This window comes from Mobula hypostoma, chromosome 8 (assembly GCF_963921235.1).
Source record: "Mobula hypostoma chromosome 8, sMobHyp1.1, whole genome shotgun sequence".
Classification (NCBI taxonomy): Eukaryota; Metazoa; Chordata; class Chondrichthyes; order Myliobatiformes; family Myliobatidae; genus Mobula; species Mobula hypostoma.
The window spans coordinates 140480182-140502270 of record NC_086104.1 but is presented as its reverse complement, the minus strand read 5'-3'; the positions used below and the strand labels follow the sequence as shown (position 1 = coordinate 140502270).

Sequence of the window (22089 nt, the reverse complement as noted above, 5' to 3'; positions counted from 1 at the left end):
GAGGCAGCAATCGAGGAAATGTCTTGGGATCTAATGACTTAAAGACGAGTGTGGGGTGCAGAATGGCGGGATGAAGGGCATGAACAGTGATGCAGACTTAGATGTGGATGACGAATTTGGGGATGGAATTTGAGGAATAGGGAGGGGGATAAACAGGGTCACTGGATTGGAAGAGGGATACTGGGGGGGGGTCACTCAGGAATGGCGTGGACACTTGGGAATGGGGGGAAACCGGGAAAAGGGATGGGGGAGATCTTGGTGTATGCATGGGGGAAAACCTGGGAAAGGGGGTGCGGGAAGACATGGCTATGTTGATTTCTCCCCCTCCTCCACCCACTCTCGTTAAAGGGGCGGGTGAATGTACATCGCCTCGCCGATCGCGCCTCTTACCACCAACTCGGTCAGTGGATCCTGCGAGTCATCGCGGGCCCTGCGCCTCAGCTCCGTCATGTCGTTCTGCTTCTCCCTCGGCGCCCTGGCTGATTTGGCGGAGAGCACGGCACGGCCTGCGATCGTTGCTGTTGCTGTCACTGGCCAACGAGCTTCAGGCCCCGGCGTCGGGAGTGACAGGAACCTGCAGCTCCTCAGCAAACACCAAATTGCCTCACGTCCACCCAACGCTTGCCGTCGCTCGAGCTCGACGTCCGGTCCTCCCGGCCGATGGGGGGGGCGCTGGAGAGCACCGGCACACGGTCCTCCCAACGGTAGACGTCGCAACAGAGCACCGACCATCGGTCCTCCCAATGTCAGGGATCGCAGGAGACCTCCGGCTAGGTTCTCCCAAAGCCAGGCTTCAAGGCAGAGCACCGAACAATGGTCCTCCCAACGATAGATGTCGTGGCAGAGCTCCGAAAAACGGTCCTCCCAACGGTAGATGTCGCAGCAGAGCACCGGACAACGGTAATCCCAACGCCAGGGGTTGGTGATGAGCGACGTTGGGCGAGGTTTCCCTCTCTTCACAAGAAATGATAAGACAACAATCATAACTTCAGAGGCTAGAGGACGCCGGCTCATAGACCCTGAAGGGTGCTGGGTTGTATTTAAATAGTCTTCCCCTCAGCTGCGCCGGCAACACGGTCCTCCTAACGCCAGGGGATGATAGAGAGCTGGCCAACATCCCTCCCAACACCAGGCAGCGCTGGAGAGCTTAGTCCTCCGACGGGTTCCGGAGCACTTTAAAATGACCATCCCAATGCCAAGCGGCAGTTGGAGAGCGCTGTTCAAAGGGAATTACCTTCAGCTGCAACGGAACGGGAGTAGAGCGCTGTGTAACGGTCCTTCTAATGATGTTCTGCTAGGAGGCAGAAAAAAGAGCAAACACAAAATACTCTGCAGATGCTGGGGTCAAAGCAGCACACAACACGCTGGAGGAACTCAGCAGGTCGGGCAGCATCCGTGGAAACGATCAGTCGACGTTTCGGCCGGAACCCTTCGTCAGGACTGTAGAGGGAAGGGGCAGAGGCCCTATAAAGAAGGTGGGGGGAGGGTGGGAAGGAGAAGGCTGGTAGGTTCCTGGGGAAAACCAGTAAGGGGAAAGATAAAGGGGTAGGGGAGGGGAAGCAGGGAGGTAAAGGAAGAGCATTCTCCCAGTGCCGAGGTTTAGGCATGAGAGATGAAAGGCATTTGAGTCAGTTCTTCCAAACTTGCATGTTTTGTTTTAATAGGGTTTTTTTTAATCACCCTTCAAGTCAACCAAACTCCAAATATAATTCAGCATTGATATTGACATTTCTCTTGTTGACCCCCATGTTGCCCAAAGCAGCTACTTTGCTATAGGTTCTATTCTTCTATTGTTCATAAGCGGTATTAGTATATACTTAGATTATAGATAGAACAGCACAGAAACCGGCCATTCGGCCCATCTAGTCCGCGCCGAACCATTTAAACTGTCTACCTGCACCGGGACCATAGCCCTCCATACCCCTACCATCCCTATACGTTTCCAAACTCTCTTAAACGTTATTTTAAAATTAGATATAAAAACGAAAGTTATTTTAAGATGTGCAATTATTGCATTCTGACAAGGAACATAATAGAAACACAGTTAATGCTTTCCCCAGGAATGTATACCAATCCGCACACTAATGCATTTATACTGTTATAAAATATTGCTGTATCAATATTATGAATATTGTTGTATCGTTCAATTGATGAACGTCTGTAATTCATTGCAAAAGCTTGTTAGCTTAAAATCTGTTAATTGTACATTTTCGATTAGTGTTTGAACAGTCGCAGTTGTGCAGCGGAAAACAACCTTAAAAGATCATAAAATAATATTTTCTATTTGAAACCTATTGGTGTCGTTTGATATTAATCTGCTTATGTCATTTTCAAGGAATATCGATATTTAGATTAATCGCGGCCGTATCGGGAAAATATGATTCAAGTACGTCTTTAATAATAAAAGTTTTTAGATTATTACTGCACGTCATATTTAAAAATGAGACGTAATTTCGCGCCGTTGCCATATATGGAACGAACGATTTGCATAAGGTTATATCAGGAAGTGAGCGTGCGGCAGGCCTGTTCATTTGCTGGTAAGATTGGGAGTGGGTCATTGTCTGCTTGCTGCAGTCCTTTCCATTAAACTTCAGTTTTATTTTGTTTTAGTCTGTTGCAAGTGTTTCATAGTTATTTGTAAAGATGTTCGAGGCTCGCTTGGTACAGGGTAGCATCCTGAAGAAGGTGCTAGAGGCCCTGAAGGATCTGATCACCGAAGCTTGTTGGGACATCAGCTCGACCGGCATCAGCCTGCAGTCCATGGACAGTTCGCACGTCTCCCTGGTTCAGCTCACCCTTCGCAGCGACGGGTTCGACACATACCGTTGCGACAGAAATCTATCCATGGGGGTAAATCTCAGCAGGTGCGTGCTTTTGCAGAAGAAAACAAAATAGTGCTATTGTGTTAGAAATACGTTATATTATATGCAGGAGTAAGGCGGGCCTAATCTTGGGTCATCTCCTAAAAATACATTTAATATCTGCTTGCTTTGAAATCATAAACTTAGCTAAAATTGCAAAAGTGTACCGTGATCTCAATAAAATTCCTTTCGTACAACTTGTATAATATTGTCGGGCAGCTAAAATGGACGCCGCGACTTGCCGTTGAGTGAACATAACTTCTAACTGTTTGCATTAAAGAATTGGACATTATTCTTAGTGAAGAGAATTTTGGATTGGGGTATCCGGGCTACTCAGCTGCATTGCCCGGGTGCCCATTTCCCTCCGTTTTTGTTACAAAAAGGCGCCACCGGCACGGCTGTGACGTCAATTGCGCGCGAAAGGACAAAGGCCGGGTTGGCGGGAATATGCCCAGGCTTGTTACAGTTCCTTGATTAAAATGGGAAATTTCAACTATTTTAATCCTGTTTCAAAATTGAAACTTCCTTTTTCTTCTTTTACACCCACGCCTGCAACACTTTCAAGAACGGGGACTATTCAATAATTAGTCTGCTCTACCGTTGAAGTAAATTGTATGTAACCCCAACCTAACTCCATGTAGCGCCTTACGTCTATCTGTTATAACTTACTGGCGAGGCGAATAAGTTAGCCGTTGGGTGCAGTCTGCAATTAATTGCCGGATTGAAATAAATCTTGAAGGATTTTGACGGGATGATAGAGTGTGTTTCCTCTTGCAGGAAAATCTAGGACTACTAATCGCAGTTTAAAAATACCCAGTTCCCAATTTAAATTGGGTGATGAATTTTTTTTTTGCAGACAATGAAGAATCTGCAATACGTCAAAAGGCAGTGGAAGCAGAGTTTGCTAGCTGTTCGATAAGGTTTATGACAGCAAGCTGCTGCATATGAGGCTGCTTAACAAGATAAGACCCTCTGGTATTACGGGAAAGGAACTAGCATAGATACAAGATTGGCTGACAGGAGGCAGAATGGGTTTAGAGGGGAACCTATTCTGGTTGCCGGTGGCTAGTGGTGCACTTCAGGTGGTCGGTGTTGTATGTCAATGGTCTGGGTGATGGGATTCATGGATTTGTGGCCAGGTTTGTGGGAGAACGAGTAAGGAAGTGGTGTAGGGAAGTTCACGGTCATGCACTTTGGTAGAAGATACTCTGTAAAGGTATGGACTGTTCCAAATGGGTAGCAAATCGGAGGGACTTGGGAGTCTGTGTGCAGGATTTCCTGAAGCTTAACTTGCAGGATGAGTCAGTGGTAAGGAAGGCAAATGCTATGTTGGCATTCATTTCCAGAGGACTAGAATACGTAGTGGAGTTTAGAAAAAACTGGCAATGGGGTGGGGAGGGGAGTGTCTTTTTGGAACCCTGGATAGGGTGGATGTGACGAGGATGTTTCCTATGGCGGGGGGAGGGGGGAGTATAGGGCCAGAGGGCACAGCTTGAAGAGCGGGGAGTCCATTTGGAACAGATGAGTGAGAATTTCTTTGGTCAGAGACTGGTGAATCTGGAATTCATTACTGCAGGTGGCTATGCAGGCCAAGTCATTGAGGAAAATTAAGGCGGATGCTGATAGGTTCTTGATAATCAGGATGCCAAAGGTTATGGAGAGAAGGCAGATGATTGGGATTGAGAAGGGTAACAAATCAGCTGTGATGGAATGACAAAGCAGGCTATGGGCCTAAATGACCTAATTCTGCTTCCATGTCTTAATGGTCTTGTGAAAGGTTACAGCATTAGATTAGAATACAGCACTAGGTTTGTATGGTCCTATTGGATGACAGAGCAAGGTTTAATGGCCTTCCACTGATCCTAATTTGTACGTTTGTTTGGCAAACTATCGATCTTCAAGTGCAAGTTTTCCTTCTATGATTCCACGGGCTCAAGAAGGGTGACACAGCTACTATGAGCTGCTGACTCCTAACTCTAAGAGGTCCACATTCTGACCTCTGGTGCGGTCTGTGTGGAGTTTGCACGTTCTCCCTTTAGAGCACTGGATTTCCTCCAGGTGTTATGGTTTCCTCCGGTTTGTAGCTTAATTGACCACTTTGAGTGTTGCTGGGATGGTGGGAGAAAGTGTCAAACGGAGAAATAAGTAGGGGGTGAGATTGATACACCAGCTGGTGTAGACTCAATGAGCCAGAATGATTTCTTATGTCATACAGAAATATGCAGTAATGCATTATCAACCCCAAGGACCCTCTGACATGGTTTAGGCTGAAATGGTAGTGAGTTACCAGGCAACGGATACGTGCATCCTGTCAGATGGAACATTATTTGTTCCCCAGCCAAAGTTAGCGGTATTTCTGAAGATAAAAGCAAGTTACTGTGAACCAGGGGGCACAGCCTGTTATTTGTTCCTTGTCCAACCAAACATTTTGGAACCAATAACAATGTAGATTAGGCAAAATCTAGAGAGTGCAATGGAGTTTAAGATTGGAGGTATAAGAGACTGAATGTTTAATCGATTATAACCCTTGGCACGTCAATAAAAGTAGAAGGTCATGATCTGTCTCCACCGAGCATCACTAGAGCTTCATGGGTTAGCAATAAGCTCGTAAGAATGATGTATTGAGTGACGATGACTTCGGGCTATCTCTAATACTCTTGTTCCTTTTGTAGCATGTCCAAAATTCTTAAATGTGCTGGCAATGAGGATATCATCACACTGAGAGCAGAGGACAACGCAGACACACTGGCGCTGGTGTTCGAATCACAGAGTGGGTATCAGGCAGTTTGATTCCTTTCTGACGAATGCAGGAAATAACGGTAGTTGGCCATGTGTTCTATTGGGGCATCTCCCAAATTCAGTGAGGTGGTGGTTAGTCCACATTCCTGATTCCCATATCTTGTGGTGTTCAAAAATCTACCAACTTCAACCTTGACTTGGAGTGAGTATCTCACCTCTCAAGTACAGAATTCGATGGGATTCTTTTGGGTTGAAGCAGCCTATTTAACAAAATAGTGCCACATTGTATACGTAGGCCAAGTGTATTCAGTTACTTTTCTTTTTAAGTGCTATGTGACACATTCTCAGGGCCTTAATTTGTATTGGCTTACCACAGGTGAGGTGCAATCAGTCAGGTTTTCTGACTGAGGTTGAATTGTGTGGGGGGGGGGCATACCCAATTTTCTATCCTTTTATCAAGGGCAATCTACTTAGTTCAGTCTTTCCCTGCTGGTATGCAAAGATTTTGTCAGATTGCCAGCATGTTATATTCACATCAAAACAACTTGGGTGTTGCCTCCATAGAAGGGGGTTGCCCTGGATCCATATCTTCTCAGAGCAATCCCTTTCTCCCGCTAATTTACTCCATACTCTGTTCATTTTTCCCACCTGCGTCCTAAAGGCGACTTGCAGCGTGAATTTAGCTGCCAACCCGTGCGTCGTTGAACGTAGGGGGATAGTGGAGAAAACGCACATGATCGCAGGGGGGAGGGGCTGGCCTACCAACTGCATGCTCTTCTGTCCAGTTCATCCTATTGCTCCTGGTTCATTATGTTCTCCAGATTTTTTTTAACCAAATAACCTGATCTAACTATCAAGTAAACAATCAGATAAAGCAGTTTAACCTGTGGTCATTGTCTTGCCGGTGGATGCATTTTCTAGTTATTTGTTGTGGTAAAACCACATCTTGAGCATCAGTGTGTCCCTTATTTGTGTTCCATAACCAGAAAATTGTTTCTATAGTCCGTACACATCTGTGGTATTGTAGTAAATCTCTTCACGCTTTTCTAACCGTGCACTGCTAGAGTGCTGAAGACTGCATATAAATGTTGGAATTGTGATTAGGGCTGCTTGGCAGCATAACACTTACGGCGCTAGTGACTCCGGTTAAATTCTGCCCTGTAAGGAGTTTGTACGTTCTCCCCGTGACCATGTGGGTCTCCTCTAGGTGCTCCGATTTCCTCCCACGTTCCGAAGGCACATGGGTTAGGTTGGTTGGTCGTATGGGTGTAATTGAGCGGTAAGTTTGATGTTTACTACTGATTTTCTTACAGATCAGGAGAAGGTGTCTGATTATGAGATGAAGCTGATGGACTTGGATGTTGAGCAGCTTGGAATTCCAGTAAGTCACTGTGTCAATGTGTGTCACTGACGGAGGGATCTTTGCTTTTGGTCTGCGGTGGTGTGACTGTGTGCTCTGTCCTGGTGCCTTGCAGGAGCAGGAGTACAGCTGTGTGGTGAAAATGCCATCCGGTGAATTTGCCCGGATCTGCCGGGACCTGAGTCAGATTGGTGATGCCGTTGTGATCTCCTGCGCCAAGGATGGTGTGAAGTTCTCCGCCAGTGGTGAACTGGGTACGGGCAACGTTAAGCTGTCACAGACCAGCAACGTGGATAAAGAGGAGGAGGCGGTGAGTGGCTTTGATCGCTCTGCGAACCATGAGGACCAGAGCCTATTGCAGATGAGCTGATCACCCAACTGGATCAACTAAACGTGTCCATCCATCTACACTCATTGGTGCTCCTATCCAATAGCAGCTAGAAATGATGTACCATGACATCCCTTTCATCCTGCATTCACTGGCCATTTTATTAGATACAGCAGTAGAACCTGCTGTGGTCTTGTGCTGCTCTAGCCCGTCCAGTTCAAGGTTCGACGTGTTGTGCGTTCTGCACACCGGTATAACACATGCTTATTTGAGTTATTGTCTACTTGAACCAGTCTGGCCGTTCTGTGACCGCTCTCATTCCCAGGGAATTTTCGCCCACAGAACTAATGTTTGCTGGATGGTTTTTGTTTTTCGTGCTCTTCCCTGTAAACACTAGAGACTTGTGAAGATCACAGATCAGTAGTTTCTGAGATATTCAATCCACCCAGTCTGGCACCGACAATCATTCCACGGTCAAAGCCACTTCAATCACATTTCTTCCCCACCTGGTCTCTAGTCTGAGCAACAACTGAACTTCCTGACTCTGTCTGCATGCTTTTATGTATTTGAGTTGCTGCCACGTGATTAACGAGCTGGTTTGCCTATCAAAGTGACCACAGATTGTATACCTGCTGTGCTGGGAAATGCTCTCGGGCTAGGTCATTGATTCCTTTCCTTAAAGGTCGTTTCAAACTTATAGCAGTCCACAAGTTAGAAATGCTGGCAGGAGTCGAGTGTCCGTAGGGTAGTGGAAGCCTGCTGTGACCAGCAGATCGATTCTGCCCGTCCCCTGGAGTCTTGTCCATATGTACAGGCTAAGCACAAGTCGGGCATTTGTAAGCTGAAGAGACCCTATATTTGTTCATAGATGTGGGTATCTGTGGCCCTGGCTATAATTTTTCATCCTTGCTTGACCTGGGGCTGTGCCTTGCTACATTTCAAGGAACAGATTAAAGGGTAATTCTTTTGCTGAGTATAACTTGAAATCGTACACAGACCAGAAAGGGCAAGAATTCCAGCTCCCTGGCAGGCTTGAGTGGACAGGTGTAGTGGGGAGGATGGTTAACCACAATTCACTTGCCTTGCTACCACCAACCCAGTACCAGCAATAAATGTTAATTCTTCCAGGTCAACTGACCAGAAACTTGGCCACTGAATGAACTATCCATTGTTTGCACCCAACTTTGCTGCATAGTGATTTCTTGTGACACTGAGTCTAGTTTTCATGTGGGGCAACCTTGGGGTTCTGGGCAGACCTTGTCCAGTGTGCAGGAGGAGGGCCAGTCCTGTGTGTTCACTGAACAATACAGTAATGGGTGTCCTTTTACTGACTTTCCAACTACAAGTACAAGTAACCTGGACTCGCGTGCAGTTGCATTGAGATCCTCAGTCTGGCCATGTCCTCTTTTGCATGAGGGGTGACTGCAGTCCGTCATGGCTCGCTGCGACATGCAACAGTCAGGCTGCAAGACTAACACTGCAAACCTGCTTTTCTCCACAGGTGACCATTGAGATGAACGAGCCTGTGCAACTGACTTTTGCCCTACGGTATCTGAACTTCTTCACAAAAGCGACTCCCCTCTCGCCGACAGTCACACTCAGCATGTCAGCGGACATTCCTCTAGGTATGTAATCCAGGACCATTCACCCTGGCAACCAGTGCGCAGTGCTGCCGGGCCTGAGCTTCCCTTTCTGGTGAAGTCCCAGAGGGCAATGAGGAATTGATGACGCATTTGGAGGGCGTTTTGACCAAACGTAGTGCTGCTTCAATGACAAGACTTCTGAACTCGGTGTGAAGCCCTGAAAGTCACAGCGGGCGATGTGTCCAACCGGCTGCTTTTAAAATGTGATTGTTTCTGCCTCACACTCAGAATTCACTCTAAATTCTGGGTTTTTCATGCTCACCTCTACTCCTTCCATTTGCATTAAATCTGAGCCGCGCCATTTTGACTCTGGTGAAGATGATGGGATCTTCCTATACATCCTCATAATTTTACACTTTCCTTTTGGCCTCTTTTAGACCATAAGTTACAGGAGCAGAATTAGGCCATTTGGCCCATCAAGTCTGCTCTGCCATTAAATCTTGGCTGATCATTTATACCCCCTCCCCATAACCTTCACATTGACCAATCAAGAACCTGTCTTCACTTTAAATGCACCCACTGACCTGGCCTCCACAGCTGCCTGTGCTCACAAATTCACCATCCTCTGGCAAAAGAAATTTTTCCGCATCTGTTTTAAATGGACATCCCTCTATGCTGAGGCTCTGCCTTCTTGTCCTAGACTTCCCTCGCCATAGGAAACATCCTTTCCACATCTACTCTGATTAGGCCATTCAACGTTCAAAAGGTTTCAATGAGATTCCCCCCTCATCCTTCTAAATTCCAGCGAGTACAGGCCCAGAGCATTCAAACATTCCTTATATGATAACACTTTAATTCTCGGAATCATCCTTGTGAACCACCTCTGACCCCTCTCCAATGTCAGAATATCTTTCTTGGATAAAGAGCCCAGAACTGTTCACAATACTCAAGATGAGGCTTCACTGGTGTCTTATAAAGCCTCAGCATCACATCCCTGCTCTTATATTCTAGACCTCTTGAGATGAATGTTAACATTGTATTTGCCTACCTCAACACCAATTCAACCTGCAAGTTAACTTTTAGGGTGTTCTGCACAAACACTCCCAAGTCCCTTTGCATCTCAGATGTTTGGATTTTCTCCCTGTTTAGAAAGTAGTCTACATTTATTTCTTCTACCAAAGTGCATGACCATGCATTTTCCACAATTGTATTTCATTTGGCACTTTCTTGCCCAGTCTCCTAAGCTGTCTAAATCTTTCTGTAGCCTTCCTGTTCCCTCAACACTACATGCCCCTCCTTCAATCTTTGCATCACCTGTAAACTTGGTAACAAAGCCATTTATTCCATCATCTAAACTATTGATATACAGCGTAAATATAAGCAGTCCCAACTCCGACCCTGCAGAATGCCTCTAGTCACTGGCGGCCAACCAGGAAAGAATCCTTTTATTCTTGCTTGCTTCCTCCTAACGATCAGCTGATGCTTTAACCATACCAGTGACTTTGCTGTAATATCATGGGCTCTTGGTAAGCGGTCTCGTGTGTGGCACCTTGTCAAAGGCCTTCTGAAAATCCAAATACACAGCATCCACTGCATCACCTTTGTTTATCCTACTTGTGATCTCAAAGAATTCCAACGAGTTCATCGTGTAAAATTTTCTCTAAAGGGAAACCATGCTGTCTTGGTCCTATCTTGTCTTGGGTCACCAAGTACTCCATAACCTCATCCTTAACATTTGACTCCAACATCTTCCCAACCACTGAGGTCAGGTTAACTGGTCTATGATTTCCTTTCTGCTGCCTCCCTCCTTAAGGAGTGGAGTGACATTTGCAATTTTCCTTTCCTCCAGAACCATGCCAGAGTCCAGTGATTCTTGAAAGATGGTTGCTAATGCCTCCACAATCTCTACCGCCACCACTTTCAGAAGCCTAGGGTGCAGTTCATCTGGTCCAGGTGGCTTGCACCTTTGGGTCTTTCAGCTTTTTGAGCACCTTCTCCCTTGTAATACTAACTGTATTCACTTCTCTTCCCTCCCACCCTTCAATACGTGGCGCGCTGCTAGTGTCTTCCACAGTGAAAACTGATGTAAAATACTCATTTAATTCATCTGCCATCTCCTTGTCACCTATTATTATTTCTCTGGTCTCATTTTCTAGCAGTCCTACATCCACTGTCATCCCATTTTTATTTTTATATACTTGTAAAAGCTTTTTCTATCCACCTTGATACTGTTTGCTAGCTTGCTTCTGTATTTTATCTTTTCCTTCCTAATGGTTTTTTTAGTTGCTTTCTGTAGGTTTTAAAAAGCTTCTTAATCCTCTATCTTCCTGCTATTTTTGCTTTGATGTATGCCCTCTCTTTTACTTCTACATTAGCTTTGACTTCCCAGAAACTCAAGCCATTGTTACACTGCTGTCATTCCTATCAGCATCTCTTTCCAATTTACTTTAGCCTACTCCTCTCTCATACCACTGTAATTTCTTTTACTCTGCTACATCACACTTTATTTTCACCCCATCAAATTTCAAGCTTAACTCAATCATATTGTGATCACTGACTCCTAAGGGCTCCTTTACCTTAAGCTCCCTACTCACTTCCGGTTCATTACATAACATCCAATCCAGTATAGTTGATCCCCTTGTAGGCACAGCGACAAAACTGCTCTAAAAGGCCATCTTCAACAAATTCACTGTCTTGGGGATCCATAATCAACCTGATTTTCCCAATCTACCCACATGTTAAAACATTTCCCATGATTGTCATAATTATGGCCTTTTGACTCGCCTTTTCTATTTCCTGTTATGCCAAAGAACATTCTTTCTTCATCTTTTTCCTGTGATCTTGCATGAAGATAGTTTTGTTGTCTTAGAAAAGTCTTTATTAACCTGAAGCCTTTCCCTGCCCCCCTCCACTCCTACTGCAAGCAGAGGAGTGTATACTTAACCTTATCTGGCCTAATTAATGTTTTGCATGGTGTTTTGGCTCATTCTGGCCAGTCCCTCAGCCAATAAGGCATCCCCTTGATCAGCACAAGTACCTGTTTCACTTCCAAGGGTGGAAATTACCTGGGACCCATTGTTCCTCTACACCTTTGAGTGGTTTGGTAGTGATCGTGTATCCTTTTGTGTATATTGGTTCCAAATGACCTCATTATGATTCTTGCAGCCTTACTGAGTAATCGTGTGATCCTTTATCTTTGATGGAAAGTCATTTGAATCTGAGCACCTGACTCCTTCATTGGCCATGCCAATACAATGGCATTGGTCAAGCTTGATTTGGGATTGTGAAAATTACCGGTCTTAACCTGTTTGGAATGCTATGGTAATTGGTGGGGTCCTGTTAACACTTTTAATATTCAGGATTTGGTTCATTGGATTGGAATACTGCAGCCCAGGAATAGACTATCTGATTGGCTCTTTGGAAAATCTGTCCCGTTGTATTCAGGGGTGGGGTGGATCTGTGGAACTTTGGGAGGTTGTAGAGGCTCACCCACTGAGTATGTTCAGGGTAGAGGTGGATAGATTTTTGGGTGTGTAATTAATGAGTAAAAAGTGGCTGACATTGACCATGATCTTTATTAGAACAGCCGGCTCAAAAGGCAAAATTATCTTCTGTTCTTTGGGTTTCACAACCCTAGTGTACACGCGGGACTGAGACATTGCACATTTGGAGTTTAAATGCTCAGCAGTTTGAGGGAAGTAATCCTCCGCTTCCAGGAAAATAGTTCCAGCATGGCTGGATGAGATCAGAGGGTATTTAATTCTGTTCAGGGTTGGTGTACATTTCTTCTCTGGGCATGCTGAAATATTCAACCCACAGAAAGTGAGTTAAGCGTGGAGGTGCATGAGCTGTCTAGCACACAGGGGACAAACATACCCAACTGCAGCAAATACAGACTAGAGAACTAAAAATATTATTGATTGTGGAACCTGATATGTAGAGTTGTGTCCCATCACACCTGAGTCAGGCAGAATATTCCAGTGTCTAATGATTAATTTTGGCTTTGCAGTGGTGGAGTACAAGATTGCAGACATGGGGCACATCAAGTATTACTTGGCACCCAAGATTGAAGATGAAGAGGCTTCCTAAAATAAGGAATTTAGATGATGAAGATTGACCATCGGAGGGGCAAACTTGTCATGCAGTTATTGGAGACAACTAAAGATTCTAGGACCAAGTTCAGTGGCCTTGTTTTGGTGACCTACTTGTCCTTTACAGATGTTGTGTTGCTATCCTGAGGCTTTTGTAGATATTTTCTGTAAATATGGTATCCAGCATTTCACTTTGTTATAAAGGAGCTTCAATGAAACAGATAAATAAATTGTTTCTGTGTTGTTAACTGCTTGCTGCTTGAATTGGGATGAGCCAAACAAAGGGGAAAGCTCGAGTTTCAGAGCGTGTTGGATGATTGGGTTTGGTTCCTGATCTGGCTAGATAAGGACGATGCTGAAAATCTGTTTCATATATGAGTAACTGATCTTGCACCCAACTTGGAGAGTGGAAAAGTTTTTTCACTGGGGCTGTTCCACTCTCTTGATGTCAGAACTCCAGGTCCACTTGGTTGCAGTAGATGGCCATTTTGTCTTCAGTGCCCTTTGCTCCCCACTGGGCGTTGCAATGCTGCATCCCTTTCCATTGGGTCTCAGTGTAGACCTCACCTGCCCAGTCTGCCGGAGCTGACTTCACATGCTAGGGCAGGCATGTCCCTCTCTCACCAGGGGTACGAGGCCTAGTTTGTCCCGCCTGTCAAAGCGGTGTACCAGGGTGTGGCCTCTTGTGTGCAAAGAGCTACTTGGGGCCACAGGTGAGAGCTGAGTGGTGGAGTCCAAAGGTGAGTCGGCTGCCCTGGAATGGACATGACAACCCCCTTCGCCAGAGGTGCGACCCCCTCCCTGGACACCCCCATACCCCATTATAGGTAATAAAGTGGAAAATGGACATTCAGCCTGTGCTCAGATGAAAGAGCTATCTTAATGCCCTCTCCTGCAGCCCTGCAGTTTTATTCCTTCCACGTACTTAACCAGTTCATTTTGTTTGCATTTGCCTTCATAGCTCCCCCAGCTCTCCATCCCAAGCTCCAGCCGTATGAGGGGTGCAGCTAGAGTGAATGCAAGCAGGCTTTTTTCACTGGGGTTGGATTAGACTAGAGCATGCAAGGCGAAACTGAGGGAGGGTGTTGCAAGTGTGGGACGAGCTGCCATTAGAAGAAAACATGGGTAAGTACATAGATGGGAGCAGGGTATGGAGGGTTGTGGTCTAGTTGTGGGTGAACGAAACTAGATGGACCAAAGGGCATGTTTCATTTCTGTAGTTCTCTATGACACTATGCTGCATTTTAAAGAAAAACATCACATTATTTTTAGCTAACCGAAGTTCAAAGAATGTAAAAATTATACAGCCTTGAGATTCGCCTGCTTACAGGCAGCCACAAAACAAGAAACTTGAAAGAACCCACTTTTTAAAAAAAAGACCCAACACCCACTGTGCAGACAGTGGGGGGGACCACAATTGTGCAAACAGTAAAAGCAAGCAACAACATTCAGGATGAAAGTGACTGAGCCCATTGGCTCAGCCTCAGCTCATCACTGTGGAACAAATGGTAGCAAAGCCCACGGACCTGCACCCTGTAGCAGGGCATTTCCTCAGTCTCAGGAGTGCAGAGTAAATGTCAACTTCCAGGTCCTCTTGCAACTACCTCTGTTCCAAGGAGGTGAAGCTAATTCCTCTATTCCATCAACAAAACTCTTTGAGCTGTGCTGCCCCATTAACCCTTTGATCGTGCGAATGGCCAGAGGTTTTTTTTTTCCCCCCAGGACTGGAATGACTAGCACAAGGTGGCATCGTTTTAAGGAGAAGGAAACCCCATGATTGTGGAGAACGTGCTAACTCCTTACCCCAACAGTGATGGGAAATGAGCCCGGGTTGCTGGTACTGTGAAGTGTTCGCTAACCATTAAACTGTGGTACTGGCAACACATCAAAGTTGCTGGTGAACACAGCATCTATAGGAAGAGGTACAGTTGACGTTTGGGGCCGAGACCCTTCGTAAGGACTAAATGAAAGAAGAGCTAGCGAGAGATTTGAAAGTGGGAGGGGGAGAGTTGGAGCCAAGAGCTGGACAGGTGATTAGCAAAAGGGTATGAGAGGATCATGGGACAGGAGGCCCAGGGAGAAGGAAAAGGTGGTGGGGGGGAACCCAGAGGATGGGCAAGGGGTATAGTGAGAGGGAGAAAAAGGGGAGAGAGAGAAAGAATGTGTATATAAATAAATAACAGATGTGGTATGAGGGGGAGGTGGGGCATTAGCGGAAGTTAGAGAAGTCAATGTTCATGCCATCAGGTTGGAGGCTACCCAGACGGAATGTAAGGTGTTGTTCCTCCAACCTGAGTGTGGCTTCATCTTTACAGTAGAGGAGGCCGTGGATAGACATATCAGAATGGGAATGGGATGTGGAATTAAAATGTGTGGCCACTGGGAGATCCTGCTTTCTCTGGTGGACAGAGCGTAGGTGTTTAGCAAAACGATCTCCCAGTCTGCGTCGGGTCTCGCCAATATATAAAAGGCCACATCGGGAGCACCGGACGCAGTATATCACCCCAGCCAACTCAGGTGAAGTGTCACCTCACCTGGAAGGACTGTCTGGGGCCCTGAATGGTGGTAAGTGAGGAAGTGTAGGGGCATGTGTAGCACTTGTTGCGCTCACAAGGATAAGTGCCAGGAGGGAGATCAGTGGGGAGGGATGGGGCGGACGAATGGACAAGGGTGTCGCGTAGGGAGCGATCCCTGCGGAAAGCGGGGGGGGTGAGGGAAAGATGTGCTTAGTGTTAGGATCCTGTTGGAGGTGGCAGAAGTTACGGAGAATAATATGTTGGACCCGGAGGCTGGTGGGGTGGTAGGTGAGGACCAGGGGAACCCTATTCCTAGTAGGGTGACAGGAGGATGGAGTGAGAGCAGATGTACGTGAAATGGGGGAGATGCGTTTGAGAGCAGAGTTGATGGTGGAGGAAGGGAAGCCCCTCTCTTTAAAAAAAGGAGAACATCTCCCTCGTCCTGGAATGAAAAGCCTCATCCTGACAGCAGATGCGGCGGAGACGGAGGAATTGCGAGAAGGGGATGGCATTTTTGCAAGAGACAGGGTGAGAAGAGGAATAGTCCAGATAGCTGTGAGAGTCAGTAGGCTTATAGTAGTCATCATTAGATAAGCTGTCTCCAGAGATAGAGACAGAAAGATCTAGAAAGGGGAGAGGGGTGTCGGAAATGGACCAGGTAAACTTGAGGGCAGGGTGAAAGTTGGAGGCAAAGTTAATGAAGTCAACGAGCTCAGCATGCGTGCAGGAAGCAGCGCCAATGCAGTCGTCAATGTAGCGAAGGAAAAGTGGGGGACAGATACCGGAATAGGTTTGGAACATAGATTGTTCCACAAAGCCAACAAAAAGGCAGGCATAGCTAGGAATCATACGGGTGCCCATAGCTACACCTTTAGTTTGGAGGAAGTGGGAGGAGCCAAAGGAGAAATGATTAAGAGTAAGGACTAATTCCGCTAGACGGAGCAGAGTGGTGGTAGAGGGGAACTGATTAGGTCTGGAATCCAAAAAGAAGCGGAGAGCTTTGAGACCTTCCTGATGGGGGATGGAAGTATATAGGGACTGGACATCCATGGTGAAAATAAAGCGGTGGCGGCCAGGGAACTTAAAATCATCGAAAAGTTTAAGAGCGTGAGAAGTATCACGAAAATAGGTAGGAAGGGATTGAACAAGGGGGGATAAAACCGTGTCGAGGTATGCAGAAACGAGTTCGGTGGGGCAGGAGCCCCCCCCCCCTTATCGACTCCCGTCTCCCCTTCCCCCACCACCGCTCTGCAACCCCGTCTCCCTCAGATCCCACCGTCAGCTCCTGGGCCCTCAGAGGCTCCATCTTCCTCTCACCCCAAGCCTCCCCTCTCCACTGACACCCCCAGCCTCCCCCCTCCCCCCTCTGATCCCAGCTCTCATCCGTGCCGGGTCTTTACCATTCCCTGTCTGAGGCAGAATGCTCTGTCCTCAGTAAGGGCCTCACCTTTGTCCCCCTTCGCCCACACCTCAGCGAGTTCCGCGTTCGCCATGATGCGGAACTTTTCTTCCGCCGTCTCCGTCTCCGAGCCTACTTCTTCGGCAAGGACTCTTCCACCCCCACCGATGACCCCTTCTCCCGTCTTCAACCCTCCTCCTCTTCATGGACACCCCGCTCTGGTCTTCTGCCTGCTCTGGATCTCTTTATTGCTAACTGCCGACTGGACCGTCTCGAATTCACCGCACCTTGTTCCCATTCCAACCTCACTCCTTTGGAACGCTCTGCTCTCCACTCCCTCCTCACTAATCCTAACATTATTAAACTCGCCGATAAGGGGGGTGCTGTTGTCGTCTGGCGTACTGACCTCTACCTTGCCGAGGCGCATCGACAACTCGCGGATACCTCCTCTTATTTACCCCTTGATCGTGACCCCACTAAGGAGCACCAGGCCATTGTCTCCCACACCATCACCGACTTTATCCGCTCAGGGGATCTCCCATCCACTGCTACCAACCTTATAGTTCCCTACCTCGCACTTCCCGTTTCTACCTCCTACCCAAGATCCACAAACCTACCTGTTCTGGCAGACCTATTGTCTCAGCTTGCTCCTGCCCCACCGAACTCGTTTCTGCATACCTCGACACGGTTTTATCCCCCCTTGTTCAAGCCCTTCCGACCTATTTTCGTGACACTTCTCACGCTCTTAAACTTTTCTACGATTTTAAATTCCCTGGCCCCCACCACTTTATTTTCACCATGGATGTCCAGTCCCTATATACTTCCATACCCATCAGGAAGGTCTCAAAGCTCTCCGCTTCTTTTTGGATTCCAGACCTAATCAGTTCCCCTCTACCACCACTCTGCTCCGTCTAGCGGAATTAGTCCTTACTCTTAATAATTTCTCCTCTGGCTCCTCCCACTTCCTCCAAACTAAAGGTGTAGCTATGGGCACCCGTATGGTTCCTAGCTATGCCTGCCTTTTTGTTGGCTTTGTGGAACAATCTATAATCCAAACCTATTCTGGTATCTGTCCCCCACTTTTCCTTCGCTACATCGACGACTGCATTGGCGCTGCTTCCTGCACGCATGCAGAACTCGTTGACTTTATTAACTTTGCCTCCAACTTTCACCCTGCCCTCAAGTTTACCTGGTCCATTTCCGACACCTCCCTCCCCTTTCTAGATCTTTCTGTCTCTGTCTCTGGAGACAGCTTATCCACTGATGTCTACTATAAGCCTACTGGCTCTCACAGCTATCTGGACTATTCCTCTTCTCACCCTGTCTCTTGCAAAAATGCCATCCCCTTCTCGCAATTCCTCCGTCTCCGCCGCATCTGCTCTCAGGATGAGGCTTTTCATTCTAGGATGAGGGAGATGTCTTCATTTTTTAAAGAAAGGGGCTTCCCTTCCTCCACTATCAACTCTGCTCTTAAACGCATCTCCCCCATTTCACGTACATCTGCTCTCACTCCATCCTCCCACCACCCCACTAGGAATAGGGTTCCCCTGGTCCTCACCTACCACCCCACCAGCCTCCGGGTCCAACATATTATTCTCCGTAACTACCGTCACCTCCAACGGGATCCCACCACTAAGCACATCTTTCCCCCCCCCCCTGCATTCCGCAGGGATCGCTCCCTACGCAACTCCCTTGTCCATTCGTCCCCCCATCCCTCCCCACTGATCTCCCTCCTGGCACTTATCCGTGTAAGCGGAACAAGTGCTACACATGCCCTTACACTTCCTCCCTTACCACCATTCAGGGCCCCAGACAATCCTTCCAGGTGAGGCGACACTTCACCTGTGAGTCGACTGGGGTGATATACTGCGTCCAGTGCTCCCGATGTGGCCTTCTATATATTGGCGAGACCCGACGCAGACTGGGAGATCGTTTTGCTGAACACCTATGCTCTGTCCGCCAGAGAAAGCAGGATCTCCCAGTGGCCAAACATTTTAATTCCACATCCCATTCCCATTCTGATATGTCTATCCACGGCTTCCTCTTCTGTAAAGATGAAGCCACACTCAGGTTAGAGGAACAACACCTTATATTCCGTCTGGGTAGCCTCCAACCTGATGGCATGAACGTTGACTTCTCTAACATCCGCTAATGCCCCACCTCCCCCTCGTACCCCATCCGTTATTTATTTGTATACACACATTCTTTCTCTCTCTCTCTCCTTTTTCTCCCTTTGCCCCTCTCACTATACCCCCTACCCATCCTCTGGGTTTCCCCCCCTCCCCCTTTTCCTTCTCCCTGGGCCTCCTGTCCCATGATCCTCTCATATCCTTTTGCCAATCACCTGTCCAGCTCTTGGCTCCATCCCTCCCCCTCCTGTCTTCTCCTATCATTTTGGATCTCCCCCTCCCCCTCCAACTTTCAAATCTCTTACTAGCCCTTCTTTCAGTTAGTCCTGATGAAGGGTCTCGGCCCGAAATGTCGACTGCACCTCTTCCTAGAGATGCTGCCTGGCCTACTGCGTTCACCAGCAACTTTGTTGTGTGTTGCTTGAATTTCCAGCATCTGCAGAATTCCTCGTGTTTACGTTTTTAAACTATGGTACTGCCTCAGTGGAGGAGAGGTGGGTGGAAGGACCATTTAACATTTCAAGTCAGAAGACTTCCCATATAATCTGGTAGCCAAACTATCATAGGATTTGAGTCACGTATCACAGGACCTGCTGTTCATCCAGACCATGCTCTTCGGTACTTTCATTTACGATGCTTAATTGTGAGAAGCTGCCTCCACCACCTTCTAACTTCCAACTGCCCTCGGTGAGAAAGCGTTTCCATGCATCCCTACTTTAAACCTCTGCTGTCGGTGATGGGAAGAGTTTGCTGCTATCTACCTGGCTGAACCTGGTTTGAGTCTGTCAGCTCTAGTCAATTTCTTGAAATGTGGAATAGTATCCAAGGAGCTTGTGCTACCTTCTCCCCATATGGACAGGAGAATGAACTGACAGGATGAATTCCAAGCTGCTATCTGTGTCCGTAGTGCTGAGGAAGAGAAGGTTGAGGGTATCATATTACCAGGTGTAAACATCGCAAAAAATTTCAAAGGCCCCCCCACCCCCTCTACTTAGAAGGCGAAGGAAATTTGGCATGTCCCCATTGACCCTCATCAACTTTTACATACGTACCATACAAAGCATCTTATTTCTGTGGTGCATCTGGTTACGGCAGCAGCTTGGCATGGCTACTGTTCCACCAGAGATCAGAAAATATGGCAGAGTTTAGTGCAGAGTAGGCCGCAATCTCGATTAACCCCAACCTAATCGTGAGACAATTTACAATGACCAATTAACCTACCCAGTAGGTCTTTGAACTGTGGGAGGAAACTGGATCTCCTGCGCATTGCACAAGGATGTACAGGTGCTCCTTACAGAATGGCGGCAGAATTGAACTCTGATCTCCAGAATGCCCTGAGCTGTAATCGCGCCACACTAAACGCTACGCTACTGTTGTGAATGCAGCCCCGATGATCACAAGTATCAGCCTTCCCTCCATTGACTCAGCATTGTCATACCTCACAGCCTCAGGAGAGTAGCCAGTATTATACTGGCTCCCTCCCACCCTGGTCATTCTTCTACCTCCTTCCATCGGACAGAAGATTTAAAAAAAAAATTAAGAACACGTACCAACAGTTTGAAGGATGGCTTCTGTCCTGCTGCTGTAAAATTCTTGAATGGACCTCTTGTATGCAAAAGATGAACTCTTGGTCTTTCAGTCTTTTTTTGTGACCCTTGTACTTTATTTGTCTGCCTACCTTGCACTTTCCCTCGAGTACAACTCTGTTTCATTTTATATTTCACTGTTTATCACTTCACGCAACTGACTTTTTCCCAACACAAGTTTCGCACAGGCTACCATCTTCTCTCTCTCCCTGTCTTGTTTTGCGGCGGTTGGCACCCAGCTTAATGGTGCATTACCGCCACCTTCTGCTCTGGAGTGTGCAATAGACTTACATTCCAAATCCCTTCACCCAGTCTCACACACACACATACCCTAACCTACACTTTATCCTCCCATCTTTGGCCATCCCAGTACCCTATTCCTGTTTATCCGTCATATCCTATAAAAAAAAACCCCGTACCCCTTAAGAAAGCTAAAAAAAATACACTAACCTGTGCTCTGTCACCCATGCAGCTACCATTCTTAATCCCAAATATTAGAGTAATGTTTCGCCCTTAATCTTTAACTGTTTCTTCAGCAAATTTTTGATTTAGTTTCCAGTCTAATGTGAGACTGGGAACTAAATTAGAATGGTAATATTCACAGCCAACAGCAGGACAAATCTTTTGGGGGAAGAATATTTCTCATAATGAAGACAACATTTGAGATGATCTCCAATTATCTCAAATTGTTTACCAAAGCAGAACATCAGAATTGTCAGTTTTTATTGTGTAGACATCCTAATCCTAAAAGACATGCTTAATAGTCCATTATGGACTGTTTAGGGCAGCAGTAAAGGTCCTCCATTTCTGGCAGTGTTCAGGGTTTCCTTCATCATGTCAGTAGCTTCCTATTGGTTTTCACTACTCAGTCATGCAAGTCCCGGGTGGAGACTCAGGAATACTATCATATTCAGACTTAGAAGGAATCTTCATTGCTGTTTCCATAACAATTTTGTTTTACCAGTCAGGGCTATTAGATCTGAGCTGAACCCCTGAACCTGGAGGACTGGTAGACCACTCTCAGTCTGGCCTCTAACCCTTTGACCTGCTAGATCTGGGTGACACTACCAAGAGCCAAAGCATAAAGCCGACGTAGCTCTCTGAGTCATTGAGGCACGCAAGCCTCCAAACCCTGCAACTGAGTTGTGGTCCTCTGGAGCAGTGGTCCCCAAACTCCGAGCCGCGGAGAATGCAGGGGTGCAGCGGTAGCCGGAACGCACCCAGCACATCTTTAAGAAAAAAGCCGAAATAAACAAGCTAATTGATTAGGTGTCGCCCGGCACGTAAATGTCAGCCCAGATCAGAGGCGACACCTAATCAATTAGCTTGTTTATTTTGGCTTTTTCTTAAAGATGTGCTGGGTGCGTTCCAACTACTGCTGCACCAGTGCATTCTCCGCGGCCCGGAGTTTGGGGACCACTGCTCTAGATGACCCCAAGGATATATTGCATCATAAAACATGTGAAATAGAACTTTCTTTCAGTTTAGCAACAAAAT

General features: G+C 46.8%; 2 protein-coding genes across 2 annotated transcripts in view; one reads left to right on the top strand and one right to left on the bottom strand.

Moving 5' to 3' along the window:
* Positions 1-1410, bottom strand: part of LOC134351015 (phosphatidate cytidylyltransferase 2-like) — a 50658-nt gene extending 49248 nt beyond the window's left edge. Inside the window, exon 1 of the mRNA XM_063056979.1 lies at positions 391-1410. Coding sequence (XP_062913049.1) covers positions 391-1014 — 624 coding nt within the window. The 5' untranslated portion in view covers positions 1015-1410. The remainder of the gene's footprint in view (positions 1-390) is intronic.
* Positions 1411-2513: 1103 nt separating this feature from the next.
* On the top strand, positions 2514-13203 carry pcna (proliferating cell nuclear antigen). Its single transcript, XM_063055310.1, has 6 exons — positions 2514-2864; positions 5534-5631; positions 6914-6981; positions 7076-7270; positions 8790-8913; positions 12881-13203. Exons 1-6 carry the CDS (start codon positions 2644-2646, stop codon positions 12958-12960), a joined length of 786 nt encoding a protein of 261 aa, XP_062911380.1. The 5' UTR covers positions 2514-2643; the 3' UTR covers positions 12961-13203.
* The last annotated feature ends 8886 nt before the right edge of the window (positions 13204-22089 follow it).

Coding starts and splice junctions, on each gene's coding strand:
- pcna (XM_063055310.1), top strand. CDS start 2,644: ATGTTCGAGGCTCGCTTGGTACAGGGTAGCATCCTGAAGAAGGTGCTA. Junction 6,982..7,075: donor TTGAGCAGCTTGGAATTCCA/GTAAGTCACTGT, acceptor GGTGCCTTGCAG/GAGCAGGAGTACAGCTGTGT. Junction 7,271..8,789: donor TGGATAAAGAGGAGGAGGCG/GTGAGTGGCTTT, acceptor TTTTCTCCACAG/GTGACCATTGAGATGAACGA.